Source organism: Ipomoea nil, unplaced genomic scaffold (genome assembly GCF_001879475.1).
Source record: "Ipomoea nil cultivar Tokyo-kokei standard unplaced genomic scaffold, Asagao_1.1 scaffold3069, whole genome shotgun sequence".
Classification (NCBI taxonomy): domain Eukaryota; kingdom Viridiplantae; phylum Streptophyta; class Magnoliopsida; order Solanales; family Convolvulaceae; genus Ipomoea; species Ipomoea nil.
Genome location: NW_017619497.1, coordinates 7,759,307 through 7,774,878, shown reverse-complemented (window position 1 = coordinate 7,774,878; position 15,572 = coordinate 7,759,307). Strand labels below are relative to the sequence as shown.

General features: G+C 33.9%; 2 protein-coding genes and 1 pseudogene across 2 annotated transcripts; all 3 read left to right on the top strand.

Moving 5' to 3' along the window:
* Positions 1-778: 778 nt before the first annotated feature.
* LOC109164820 (neutral peroxidase-like) lies at positions 779-3,242 on the top strand. The gene is made up of 4 exons (XM_019313366.1): positions 779-981; positions 1,425-1,631; positions 2,801-2,995; positions 3,087-3,242. Exons 1-4 carry the CDS (start codon positions 877-879, stop codon positions 3,240-3,242), a joined length of 663 nt encoding a protein of 220 aa, XP_019168911.1. The 5' UTR covers positions 779-876.
* A 265-nt stretch (positions 3,243-3,507) lies between these two features.
* LOC109165369 lies at positions 3,508-5,536 on the top strand (annotated as a pseudogene).
* A 1,831-nt stretch (positions 5,537-7,367) lies between these two features.
* Positions 7,368-9,684, top strand: LOC109165368 (neutral peroxidase). Its single transcript, XM_019314092.1, has 3 exons — positions 7,368-7,767; positions 8,656-8,850; positions 8,940-9,684. The coding sequence occupies exons 1-3, from the start codon at positions 7,459-7,461 to the stop codon at positions 9,474-9,476; spliced, it is 1,041 nt and encodes a 346-aa protein (XP_019169637.1). The 5' UTR covers positions 7,368-7,458; the 3' UTR covers positions 9,477-9,684.
* Positions 9,685-15,572: the final 5,888 nt, after the last annotated feature.

Here is a 15,572-nt window from a genome sequence, read left to right as displayed (position 1 = left end):
GTGACTTTTTTTTTGAAAGCAGTTGAACTTGTGACTTGCTTATACAAAAATTATAGAAAATTTGAGTCTATTTAACATTATGATCCGAGCGATTCTTATATGTCTATTTTAATTATATTAAAACATGAATTGCAAAAGAGCCTAAAAAAATGATACTAAAGAGAGTAAACAATCAAGAAAACATGAATAAGTTTTGCCCTATAAGGGAGTGGAGCTAAAATATAATTTGCACCCCAAAATGGCCATCTTCCACATGGGCAGTTACTATTATATCAACTATGGTAGAAATTTGTCTCATCATTTTTTTTCCTTCTTTTGTCCCCCCTTCATTTTTTTTTTTTCAAAAATTGTCATCTATTTATTAAAAAAAAAAATCCAAAATCAACTATTCCATCTACAGAGTAATATATTAAGGTCCTGTTTGATAACATAATTAGTTTATCAGTCAATTTTGACATTTTTGACAACTATTAACTGTTTGACTTGGTTAAACAGTCAATATAAATGTAATTAGCTTTTTGTAACAGCTTATTGCTCCGATCCAATTAACCACTACGGGGTAACAACTAATTTACCAAACATCTTTCTACAATTGACTAATGCTATTAAGTGGTCAAATCCACTAATCTAATCCGTTAACAATTATATATCATCACCCTAAATCAAAAGACAATTACACAATTAGTAGCGACTAATCTCAGTCCCTGATTCACTTATCATATCGTCAATGACAATAATTCCCACCTAACTCATAAAAAATGATCAAAGCCACTTGCAAAATTTCTATTTAACCAAAGCCACTCAAGCCATTCATCTTCAACACTCATCCACAAGTAGTCAAACCCTTCTTCTTTATCCCGATCTTCACCATTGACCATGGCTTCCTTCGTGGCTCGGCTCACTCTGGCCCTGAGCTTCATAGCCCTCGCCTTAGCCGGCTACTCTCTCTTCCAAAACACACTCTCATCCCCCAGCCGGCTCGTTGGGAAACATCCAAAGGCAAGCCTTAGTGTCAGTGCTTGGTCCTCTTTTGTGTTGTGCTATATTTGTGGATCGGATCATCACAATTATGTCCGAATGATTTTATGTGGCAAGCACTTTTCTAGCACTAAGGGACCATGCATGCGCTCTTTAGGTGCCTTGGCTGTAATGGAAGTTGAAATGCTATAAATAGCATGGCATTTCACTTTCCATTTACAGAATACCACTTTACATTCCCTATACGAGAAACACTACCTCGAGTTCTTTTTATATTGATTTCTTCTGTTTGTGTTATCTGTCGGAGATATAACGATACCCTGGTCGTTAAATATCTTTAAGATAGTGTTGCCAAACACGACACAGAACGCTGCTGGTTTCTTGTCCCGAAGCAACAACACGTCGCAAATATCCATTCCAGGTATTCATTGCACCTATTTTACCCAACAAAGCTCATCCCCAATTGGCTCGACAACACATTCGACTCCGCCGACGTCCTGTCCTACCTCGGCTTCGGCAAATCCTCCGGCAAGCTTTCCGACGCAAACTGCGTCTTCTCCGCCGTTAAGGAAATCGTCGACGCCGCCATAAATGCCGAGACTCGCGTGGGCGCCTCCCTCATCCGCCTCCACTTCCACGACTGCTTCGTCGACGTACGTCGTCTATTCTTTTCTTCCATTTTATTATTTTTAATATTGTAGTTTGCTGTTCTAATAATATCTGTCTCACTACACAATAAAGAAGACACAGTAATTAAAATTAGAGGTATATAATTGACGTTAGCATCTCATTATCTCAAATATTTATTCTTGGACATTACCAAAATGCAAAAATCTCACTGTCTGTCTGTCTGTCTGTCTAAGATCCAAACATGTCGTATTCAATATATCAATTTCGCATGTTGCAAATATACGCCAAAAATTGATAAATATGCTTGAGATTAAATCCCTGTTTTCTCCTTTAAATAATAATAATAATAATAATAATAATAATAATAATAATAATAATAATAATCCCTGTTACATGTCTTAATTTCATAATACTATAATTTTTTTTAAAACATTGTAATTATTATTATTTTTTGAATTAATTAAAATATGTTATGTTAAGTGTTAACGAAGAATATAATATTTATAAAATAAAATATACTCCGTATGTAATGTTATCTGTAATAAAATTTTATACATTTAATGTCCGCATCTGCCATAACATCAGTGTAACAACAGGGGGACCATGTGTATTATCACACTGGCCATAGCTTTCTTTACTTTCATTCAGTACTAAGTTTTCTCTTGTATTTTTTTCTTTAATTCTTTTTTTTTTCCCATGGTGTTTATATATATATATATATATATATGTGTGTGTGTGTGTGTGTGTGTGTGTGTTTATAAATCAAGTAAGAACCAATATTTAACTTGTGAATTTTGGACTTGTAAAGAATTGCACTGATTTACTATAGGATTGCATCGTAAAGGTTCTTCAGGCATGTCTAGGAGTCGTAGCAGTGCAATCATATAGTAGTTGCGGTGTAATCCTTTACAAGTTCGTAATTCACAGGTTATGGTTAGTTCTCATATATATATATATATATATATATATATATATATATATATATATATATATGCGCAAACACACACTTGAAGTTTGTGCTATTAGGTGAGTATGTCTATTTACTGTCGGGTCAAAGGGCCTCCATAAAATTATTATTTTTTGAGCTTTGTGATGACCTAACATGGCTGTCACGACACATTATTTATTTTATTTGAATTTACCATACATAAGCCAGATTTAGAATTAATTGTAAAATGGAAATAATGATTAGGGCTGCGATGGAGGAATCCTCTTAAATGACACCGCCAATTTCACCGGAGAACAAGGTGCACCGGCCAACAGCAACTCCGTCAGAGGCTTTAGTGTAATAGAGCAGGCAAAACAGAACGCCCAAACTAAATGCGCCGACACACCTGTATCCTGTGCAGACGTCTTAGCCATTGCTGCTCGTGATGCTTTTAGAAAAGTAAATTTTTTTTTGTTTTTCGTGAATAAATATAAGTGTAATTTTTTTTATTATTCTAATGTAAATTAAATGTCATTTATTTGTGTGACAGTTCACAAACCAAACGTACAGTGTAATGTTAGGTAGACAGGATGCAAGAACGGCGAACTTAACCGGAGCTAACACCCAACTTCCGGCGCCGTTCGACAACCTCGCCATACAGACGCGGAAGTTTGCCGACAAGGGTTTTATAATCTTTAAATTATAACAACGAATATTATATAGTGCAATTGATGAAATGTGTTATATCGAATGTGTTTTTTTATGTTATCCTTGCTTGAATTTGAGCAAATAATTGCCCATTATCCGTGCAGTGTGCGTGCGATGCACGAATAAATTTTTTTTGTTATATATTTTGATAATAAAATTACGGTATTTGTTTTAAACATTTTAATTTTGGTAGGGCCTTATTTATTTACTCAAACAGGGCCACAAAAATTTAAAAATGGACCTGCTTAGAGGCAATTCGATCATCATCTTCAGCTCAAATTCCTTCTTCATTTTCTTCATCTTACAGTTTACTTTGACCATGGCGTCCATTGTGAGTCGGCTCAGCCTTGCGCTGAGCCTCATAGCTCTAGCCCTAGCTGGCTACTCCATTTACCAGCACACACAGTCAGCCATGGAGGGCCAGCTCATCAAGCCTCTCCCGACATTCCAATCTGCCAACGTGTTATCGTATCCCAGTGACCGCAAATCCTCCGCCGGCGGCAAGCTTTCCGACGAAGCTTGCGTCTTCTCCGCCGTTAAAGAAGTTGTCGACGCCGCCATCGATAACGAAACTCGCATGGGGGCTTCCCTCATTCGTCTCTTCTTCCACGATTGCTTTGTGGAAGGGCCGGTTTTAGATTTTTGTGGTCCTATTTGTGTAAATAAATAAGACCCTACCAAAATTAAAATTTATAAAACTAATACCGTAATTTTATTATCTAATTATATAACAAAAAAAAAATTATCTGTGCATCGCACACACACTGCACGGATAATTGGGCAATTATTTGCTCAAATTCAAGCAAGAATAACATAAAAAAATATAATCGATACAACTCATTTCATCAATTGCACTATATAATATTCGCTGTTATAAGTTAAAGATTATAACAAATCTTTTCCGTACAACGCACAGATAAAAATAGAAATATTCTGAAATAATAAAAGTGTGCACAAGTTTTGAACCTTAGACCTCAAAAGTTAAAATACAATAACTACATGTTCCTACCATTTCTTTATAAATCCTTTTAAATTTAATTAAAAACTTTTAATTTTTATTTCTAAACTAACTAGGCAAAAATAAAATATTGAGCTTCTAAAACTTGGGGCTCCTCTAAAATTTGAGGCCCTGTACAGTAGCCCAGCTTGCACAGCCTAAAATCCGGGCCTGATCACACGTTCCTGTCGAAGTGACACAACAAACATGTCAATAGGTCACATGCTTTAATGAAAAATATTACTCCGTATTAGATTGTTATTTATCCAATACTAAATTTACTTCTTCGTAAAAATTTGTGTGTATTAGGGTTGTGATGCAGGGCTTCTTCTGAATGATAGCCCACGTTCCAAGGGGAACAGGGTGCGCCAGGAAATAATAACTCTGTGAGAGGGTTCGAGGTTATAGAACAAGCTAAACAGAATGCAGTAGCTAAATGTGCCAATACACCTGTATCTTGTTCTGACATTTTGTCTATTGCTGCTCGTGATTCTTTCGAAAGGTTAAGTCTTCAATATCGTATATAAATGTTACCAATAATGTCAATATATTACATGTATACACGTATTTATTTATTTTATTTATATTTGCGTTAACAGTTTACTGGAGCAACATACACCGTGACCTTAGAGCGACTCGACGCAAGAACGGCGAACTTCACCGGAGCTCTTAACCAGCTTGTCGGACCATCGGAAAACCTGACTGAACAAGTCAGGAAATTTGGCATAAAAGGATTTAACGAGAGGGAATTGGTAGCCTTGCTAGGTTCACACACACTAGGGTTTGCTAGATGTCCGGTTTTATGTGACAGCAGAAACAAAAACCCGGTTCGGGTCCCCGGTCTGCAATGCAACTGTCCTGTAACTGAGACTGACCCGGGTTTGGTCGGGCTGGACCCCACTCCCGGTACATTCGACCAACGTTATTACGCTGACCTAGTCAACGGCCAAGGTCTCCTGTTTTCCGACCAACAACTGATGAACAGCACCACCACCAGCGACGCCGTGACGACGTACCGGGACTCCACGGATACCTTCCTTGCCGACTTCGCCGCCGCCATGGTCAAGATGAGCAACCTGCCGCCGTCCGCCAGAGTTGAGCTCGAAATCCGCGACATCTGCAACCGGGTGAATGACGTCTCTGTTGCATCCGTGTGAGAATTATATTCTCATTCCCTATCTGTAAAATAACCAAAGTGAAAATTTAACTTTGAAAAGTGAAGATTTTCACCTATGCTTGTTGGAAATAAAGGACGTCTTCATATATTAAATGTTCAATAATTATATATTTATTCATAAATACTCTTTATAATTCTTCTACAACTATCTAATTTATGAACCGTTAATGAATAAAAAATGTGACATATTATAGTATGTTTGACCAGAGCAAGAATCAAAGTCACATATAAGTATATAACTAATTCAATGATAATTAATAAGTCGTGAAGAAAATAACTAATGCACCAATAATATTAGTGATACCAAATATTATGGTACATGTTAGAAAGATACGTGATGACAAATACAGCTTAATAAATATTAAAGTAATAATTATTATACTAATAACAATAATAAGTAAATGCTAATAATTAATAATCTATTTCTAAGTTGCCCAAATCTTACTAAATTGTTATATTGTATAGTTCATCTTTAATTTATAGAGCGATTGATCGTAATTTGTTTATAGGTATTGCATTTTGTTTTAAAATTTTATCGTATTAAAAGTATTATATTATTGATTATTAAAAAAATATAAAGTTTGCATAATTAAATTATATAAAAAAAATAGCTAGTATTTTTTGTCTCTTAAGTATATTGTCACCTCTTTTCATATTTCAATTATTTAAGAAATATTTTTTTTATATTTCAATTGTTGGTGAAGTATAATTTTTAGTGTTCCATTTTTCTTATTTATTTGATTGTGTAATAAAAATTTTTTTCCTATTATATTCCATTTTTTTTCCGTCACTTTCCTACTCATCTAACCACAACTTCAAATATTGGCAGAATTTTCAAAACATGTGTGGTAGTTTCCCATCATCTAGATACAACATCAATCCTAGGTAGCTACCTAGACTTTTCAAAAACAAAACTTCTCCAAAAGGGTACTACTTTCAACGAAAATAACATTCGGAATGATATTTGTGTGTGTGAATAAAAAACTTGCAATCATTATCAGAAAATATGTATAGATACATTCTAATTAATTTTTGTGTAATAATCAATAAATTACACATGAAAGATAAATTGTACTTTTTTTTTTTTTTGAAAACACTATGCGATATGTTTGATTAAGAGAATATTGACAAGAGTCGAACTTGTGTGTTGTGACTTTGTTATATAAAATTACAAAAAAAAAAAAATTGAGTACGTCTATGTAACATTCCGAATGATCCTTATATGTCTATTTTTTATTTTTTTTTTTGAATACCTTATATGTCTATTTTAATTATATTAAAACTTGAATTGCAAAATAGCCTTAAAAATGATACTAAAGAGAGTAAACAATCAAGAAAACATGAATAAGTTTTGCCCTATAGGGGAGTGGAGCTAAAATATAATTCGCACCCCAAAATGGCCATCCTCCACATGGGAAGTTACTATTTAGATCAACTATGGTAGAAATTTGTCTCATCAATTCTTTTTTTCTTCTTTTGTCCCCCTTTAAAAAAATTTTTTTTCCCAAAATTGTCATCGATTTATTTTTTAAAAATTTCCAAAATCAACTATTCCCTCTACAAATTAATATATTAAGGTCATGTTTGATGTTTGATAACATAATTAGCTTATCAATCAATTTTGACTTCTTTGACCACTATTAGCTATTTGACTTGGTTAAACAGTTAATATAAATGTTTAATTAATTAGCTTTTTGTAACAGCTTATTACTCCAACTAACAATTACAAAATAAAAATTAATTTACCAAACATCTTTCTACAATTGACTAATACTATTAACTGGTCAAATCCGTTAACAGTTATATATCACCACCCCTAAATCAAAAGACAATTACACAATTAGTAGCGACTAATCTCAGTCCCTGATTCATTTATCATATCGTCAATGACAATAATTCCCACCTAACTCATAAAAAATGATCAAAGCTAAGCCACTTGCAAAATTTCTATTTAACCAAAGCCACTCAAGCCATTCATCTTCAACACTCATCCACAAGTAGTCAAACCCTTCTTCTTTATCCCGATCTTCACCATTGACCATGGCTTCCTTCGTGGCTCGGCTCACTCTGGCCCTGAGCTTCATAGCCCTCGCCTTAGCCGGCTACTCTCTCTTCCAAAACACACTCTCATCCCCCAGCCGGCTCAAGCTCATCCCCACTTGGCTCGACAACACATTCGACGCCGCCGACGTCCTGTCCTACCTCGGCTTCGGCAAATCCTCCGGCAAGCTTTCCGACGCAAACTGCGTCTTCTCCGCCGTTAAGGAAATCGTCGACGCCGCCATAAATGCCGAGACTCGCATGGGCGCCTCCCTCATCCGCCTCCACTTCCACGACTGCTTCGTTGACGTACGTCGTCTATTCTTTTAATTTCTTCCATTTTATTATTTTTATTTTTTTGAATTTTTAATAATATCTTAATCTAAAATACTTAGTTTTATTATGACTAATGATGAACAGACGTTGTAGTTTGCTGTTCTAATAAAATTAGAGGTATATAATTGACGTTAGCATCTCATTATCTCAAATATTTAATCTTGGACAGTACCAAAATGCAAAAATCTCACTGTCTGTCTAAGATCCAAACATGTCGTATTCAATCAATTTTGCATGTTGCAAATATACGCCAAAAATTGATAAATATGCTTGAGATTAAATCCCTGTTTACTCCTTTCAAAAAGAAAAAAAAAAAAAAAAAAATCCCTGTTACATGTCTTAATTTCATAATACTATAAAAAAAATTAAAAAAAAAAAACATTGTAATTAACTCTTTTTTTAATTAATTAAAATATGTTAAGTGTTAACGAAGAATATAATATTTTTAAAAAAATATACTCTGTATGTAATGCATGTTATCAGTAATTAAATTTTATACATTTAATGTCCGCATCTGCCATAACATCAGTGTAACAATAGGGGGACCATGTGTATTATCACACTGGCCATAGCTTTCTTTACTTTCATTCAGTAAGAAGTTTTCTCTTGTATTTTTGTATTTAATTCTTTTTTCCCATGGTTTATATATATATATATATATATATATATATATATATATATATATATATATATGCGCAAACACACACTTGAAGTTTGTACTATTAGGTGAGTATGTCTACTTACTGTCGGGTCAAAGGGCCTCCATAAAATTATTAGTTTTTGAGCTTTGTGATGACCTAACATGGCTGTCACGACACATTACTTATTTTATTTTAATTCTAAAATGGAAATACTGATCAGGGCTGCGATGGAGGAATCCTCTTAAATGACACCACCAATTTCACCGGAGAACAAGGTGCACCGGCCAATAGCAACTCAGTCAGAGGCTTTAGTGTAATAGAGCAGGCAAAACAGAACGCCCAAACTAAATGCGCCGACACACCTGTATCGTGTGCAGACGTTTTAGCCATTGCTGCTCGTGATGCTTTTAGAAAAGTAAATTGTTTTGTTTTTCGTGAATAAATATTAGTGTAATTTTTTTTATTATTTTGATGTAAATTAAATGTCATTTATTTGTGTGACAGTTCACAAACCAAACGTACAGTGTAACGTTAGGTAGACAGGATGCAAGAACGGCGAACTTTACCGGAGCTAACACCCAACTTCCGGCGCCGTTCGACAACCTCGCCATACAGACGCGGAAGTTTGCCGACAAGGGTTTTAACCAGAGAGAAATGGTGGTCCTGGCCGGAGCACACACCGTGGGATTTTCCCGGTGCGCGGTTCTGTGCACGAGCACAAACCTGAATCAGAACAGGTCGGCGACTCTGCAATGCAACTGCCCGGCAAGCGCGAATGACACGGGATTGGTCGGGCTGGACCCGTCTCCGGGGACATTCGACAAGAAATACTTCGAGGAGCTAGTCAAAGGTCAAGGGCTCCTGTTTTCCGACCAGGAGCTGATACAGAGCAACGCGACGGTGACGGCCGTGAGGAGGTACAGGGATGCCACCGGCGCTTTCCTCACAGACTTCGCCGCGGCCATGGTGAAGATGAGCAACTTGCCGCCCTCCGCCGGGGTTCAGCTCGAAATCCGCAACGTTTGCAGCCGGGTCAATTAACGCCGGCGAACTGTGTAAAAAATTGTGATTTTCCGTCCCCCTTTGGTCATTCTACCTTTTGTGAAGACTGGAGTGCTGTAACAAGAGCTGTGTAAACTTCACTTGGAATGTGAGGGTTTTTACCAGTTTAGGAAATAAACAAATGAAATAATCTTAATCTGCCTTTGTTTATGATGAAAGCAATTTACTTATAAGTTTTAATTTCTAAAATCTTGGCTGGTTCTAAATGGTGAGTGTTTTGCCACAATTTGACTTTTATTTTAGAGAAAATAGCAATTTTATTGTAATAACTTGCAAACCATACATGAAGATAAATCAAACTAAAAAGACAATGTGCGATGAATTCGTTAGTTGGCAAGAAATAATTTGGGCTGGTATTTGCCTATATTACAGGGAGGTTATTTAATTTAGGGTTCAAGCTTCATTAAAAAAAAGTATTTTTAAATTTTAGTTAATTGTAAGTAAGATATTATTTTTATTTGTTCATAAAGAATTTCAAGATGAAATTAAATATGGTTGAAGTGGAGGATTAGTTAGGGCATAAATTGATATTTATTTATCTTTAATAATTAGGGCATGCATATATAGTTTGTTTTTAATGTAATTTAAAAAAAAAATAAGAAAGAAAGAAAGAAAAGTCAATGGATTGCATAGTTAGCCCTACAGAGATAACAAGAGCCAAATACCAACCTCAGATGTGAGATTTTCAAATATCTATGCATATCATATCAAGCTAGAATAATGTATTATATTTCCATTTCTTTATACCACTAATTTATAGAAATTTTTAATTTTCAAATTTATATAATTATACATTAAAGTTGTGTGTGAATGAAGTTACTCACGATTTATTCAGATTTAACTCAGTGAATGTTTAGATTTAATATGGTACGCTCGCTTATTATCAGCCATGCATACTCGCTCGATCTTGAACAACTTGAGAAATGAATAGAACCAATTTGAGTATTTTAATAGTTGACTTTAATTTCAAACATTGTCAAATTAATTATATGATGTGTGGGAGTAGATAAGATTATCTTTTTCATATCATTATAAACTTTCTTTTCCATTTAGTTAGAGAAAAAAAGAAAGGTAAGTGAAAATCTTGATGTTAGTTTGTTTTTATATAGGTTAATTATTCATGTTTCTTTGAGGGTGTGGTTTAGGTGCCCTATGTCTTTGTTTACTTCTTTGTGATTGCAATAAATTTCTTTAAAAAATATTATAAAATTATCATATTATATTTATATGTATTTACATAAAAAATCTGAAAGAAAAATTGAAATTTCAAACGTTTAATTTATCTGGGTGAGCTAGATCAAATAGTTCAAAACTTGAATAAAGTTAATCAAAGTTCGACTAAGGAAGTTAGATTTTTAACGAACTCCAAATTCCAAACCAAATCAGATTGGATGGTTTTAGTTTTCAAATTCAATTTCAAATGTGAGTAATAAAATCAAAGATAATGCTCTGATTTTCACCTCTCTCAATTAATTGGATGAGGAAAAACGTTGTAGACTTTGAAGCTTACTACACAATACACATACAGCTAGTGATGGCAGATGGATGTGGAAATGTGGCCTAATCTAAACCTAATCCGACATATTAAAATTGCCATCTCATCCTATCAGATCCCATGTATTATATGATATGATGGTTTTTTTTTTTTTTTAAATGAAAAAACTTGCCACCATTATTCATGAGCAAAGATCCCTTGTGATAAAGTTAACTGGAAAAAAAAATATTAACAAAAATTAATTAAATTCATGACTTTCAAATACAAAAATCATATTAAACTCACTCAGTCACCTCATCTTTCTGAGGTTGCTTATTGGACTTTTCTTGCATGGATTGTGACTTCCACGGGCTCAATTGTAGTCATTTTCAAGATTACAACAATAATTTTCGTCATCCAAATAATTGAGAAAGGTGAAAATGAGAGCATAATCTTTGAATATGCCACTCATTATTGTAGCCGACACGAATCCATAAAAGTAAGAAAACTATATTTACTCTCTACCTGCTCTCATCTCTCTGTAGTTTAGTTGGACGACTAGCTAATATAATTAAGTTGATTCAGACAACCTGGGCGCCATCTCGTCCGACGACTTTGACATGCATGCATCCGTGTTTAATGTTTTTGTGTCCTTGTTTTCATCCCACTTTTCTTCGTCTTTTATTTTATTATTATTATTCCTCCGCCCATATTGGCAAAACATGCACGACAAGAAAATTTCCTCTTTATAAAATCCTTTTGATGTTAGGAGAAATTATATGCTGGTTACGTTGTTTATTCAGTGATATTGTTATTTCATTTTAAATATACACACACGATAAGATCAAAGGTGTAAGGGTAAAAAATTTTAAAAATAAAACTAAATGTGATAATATCACACTAATCGAAAACCAAAAATAAAAATTGCTCAATCAAATAACTATTACATTTTTGTTTGTGAAGTGGATTAAAACCACTTCAATCTTGCAAAGCTATGAGATTATATAGTACTATTTGGCAACATAGTTAGCTCATTAGCTAATTTGGATTATTTGACCACTATTAGCTATTTGATTTGGTTAAACAATCAATATGAGTGTTTGATTAATTAGCTTTTTGTAACAACTAGTTTATTGCTCCAAAATACTAACATTTTGATATCAACTAGCCAAACACATTAATGCAATCAACTAACAGCTACTCCGTATAGTTAACAACTATTTACTAAATACCCCTATGGTTTGCAGCATATCAGCTGATGTCACGGCACTAAAAATGCTTGCTCAAAAATATACTTAAAAATTGCCTATGAAACAGCACCAAACATATCTTCCTTAAAAAAAAAAAATGCCCCAAACAATTACTATTTAAAGAGTGTGCATTAAATAAATTTCACTCTTATTTAATAGCTTATAAACCATATAGAAGAAATAAAATGTACTGGAAATGCTCTATGTCGATATGTAGTGAAAAGGTTTTGTGCGGTATTCAATCAAGAGTTGTGACAACGTTATGAATAGACTTATTATTAATAATGGTGGGACTTGCATTGGGAGTAGGTGGAACACTTTAATGTTTATCATATCTTATCCACTGCTTCATTAATATTCACGATACATTAAAGGATGACAAGGCTACTACCATGTGCACATTTGCCCACAAGGAAGAAGGTAAACAAAAAAGAGTGGAGATAGCTTCTCCCGAAAGGTTGAATCTTCAATTTCAAGGTAGGGTCTCCTACATCTCGATCTGACAGAGTATTTAAAAAAATATAAATTACAATGACTCAATAGCTTGACAGACAGAGTCAAATATCAGTGCACATAAGGAATCTATTCATTTTGGTATAATCTCACATTGTTGCTCTCGAAGTTTGAACTTTGATATCTTCTCTTAAATACAGCTGCCTACTCAATCATTGCCTATTAGGAGTTTTTTTAGTTGACAATTGTGCTACTTTGTTATATTGTAACCGTGTGTATAACTGATTAGCAATTGCTCCAAAAAGATTTGTACATGCACTTTAAAGTTCAGTTCAATAGATATTGAAGAAGATACTTTTTCTTCTTCACTTTTCTCTTCTGTTTTCTGCTTCTTTAGGCTTCCATGTCTGCATCATATTGTGGCTAGGATCTTAAAAAATAATAATGTGTTTTAATTTTTTAATTGACAAATCGTTAGAGAGCGTAAGATATATGTTATTGCAAATAGCTATAGGTTTCAATCAACTAATTAAAATTGGTTCCGATCTCATTTTCATTCGTTGTGTGCATGCATATGTCGTAATCTAAGGCTAAGCTGCATGCCTGCATGCATAAACAACCACATCCAATAATGTTGCATATATTGGGTAAACGTACTATCCTTAATTATATATTAGTATAGTAATAATAATTATACATTTTATAAAATCCATCATCATGATGTGAGATGTTATCATATTATAATTAATATGCCTTTTCTTTATTATGTTGTTGACACCCACTATTTTGGCTTCATGGGGGATATTTATATAGTAGAATTAATTCCATTTTTGCATTCAAAAAAAAAAAAAAAAACCTAGACAATTCACTTGTAGTATTTTTTTCCAGAACATCTACTTTTGGTCCTAGTATTATTGTAGCATGACCGTTTTTAGTCCTCTATCAATAAAACAATTTAAATGTCGTTAAATACAAGGACATTTTGGTCTTCAATTATAATTTTTTTTAAAAAAAAATAAACACAAAACATATAACAGGTCAACCTACTTTGTATAAAAAAGATCAAAATGTCATTGTATTTAACGACATTTCAACGATTTCATTGACCAGGGATAAAAAAAATGGTCATGCCACAATAATACTAAGACCAAATTGGGATGTTTTGATTAAAAAAGGACTAGAAATACACTGTCACCTATAAATCTAGGACCAAAAATGAAATTAACTCATATATAATGGGTCACACTTGTGTAGACGGTCTCACAACTTGTTATCTGTAAGACGAGTCGGGTCAATATGCAAATGTAATACTTAAGGGAATAAAGTGTTTGTTATTTATAAGGAAAAATGTGATACTTTTGAGGACAAATGTAATACTTTTACATTTTCATTATTTATAAGGAAAAATATACTTCGTAATACTTTTGATGAAAAACCTAATAATTTTACCTCAAAATGTAAAAATATTACATTTTCCTTCAAAAGTATTGTATTTTCCCATATAAGTAATAAACATTTTACTCATGATTTAGTATTACATTTGATAGTATAAGTATTACATTTCATCTTGACCCGACCCGTCTCACGGATCACATAAATTTTTGCCATATATAACATATATACATTGAGTTTTACTACAAATTGCTTCACTCATGATGATAGATGATAAGTACATAATTGTTCATATTTATACCCCATGTCTACCCCATATTTAACCTTGTTTTGCTTATGAAGTGTCACAATGTTGTTCAAAATGATCTTTATTTTGCTCATTTAATCCATTATGCACAATTCATTATCTTTGAGTAGAAATGAAGGATTTTAGATCATGTTGGATGCATTTGGAGTCAAGGGGAGCCAAGGTGAAGCTAAGGAGATGGATGCAACACTTCCAAAGGAGCCAAAGAGTGATGTTTTCAATGGTGTTGATCATATGGACAAATTAAACCAAGGCAAAAGTGGAACAAGTGTCAACAAGTTGAAATTCTCGCAGGAATTGGCCACTGTTCTGTTTTCGGGCCATATCTCGGTCTACAAATATCCAAATTATGTGATTCTTGTCCCATTGGAAAGAAGACTCAAAGATCTACAACTCATATTCAGACATCAAAGCCTAAAAAGGAAGTCACAGGGTTCAAAACTGTCCTTGAAGTTGAAGTTCCAAACTTACAATCCAAAACTGACCACTGTTTGATTTTTGGACCATATCTCGGCTTAGGAATGTCCAAATGAAGTGATTCTTGCGGAATTGGAAATATGACTCGAAGGGCTACAACTTTCATGAAGACCATAGATCCAAATTCTGACGTTTTGAAGGCCAAAAGACACGGCCAAGTGCACGGCCAAGTGCACGGCCGTGTCTGTGGCCGTGTATTTTCTGTGCATTCCAGTAGCTACTGCTATTTTGGACACGGCCAGGGACATGGCCATGTCCCTGGCCGTGTCACCTCTGCTGCAACTTTTTATAAACTCCGTTTTTTGTCATTTTTACTTGGTTTTGACCCATGGTTGAGCCCTAGCTTCTCCCTTTCATTCTCCTTCATATTTTTAGGTTAGATTAGGCTTAGATTTATGTTTCTTAACACTTTTGAAGCTTGTAATCTTGGATTTGAAGCTTGGATTCCAACATTTGAAGATTCTTCTTCCATTTTCAATACATAAGTTCTTCCTTTTATCTCTTTATTTTGCAAGATTTATGTTTCATGCTTATGTTTTTGTGTTAGTTATGCTATTTAATCATGAGTAGTTAGTTTTTGGACTTGAGTTAGGGTTGTATTATCTATCTTGATGCTTGATTTGTGATTATTGCAAAAAAGGGGAAGAACTCCAACCTAGGGTTCATGTGTTTGTAAAGGTTTTGTATTTATATCTTGTTAATGTTTGATGTACACATCCATT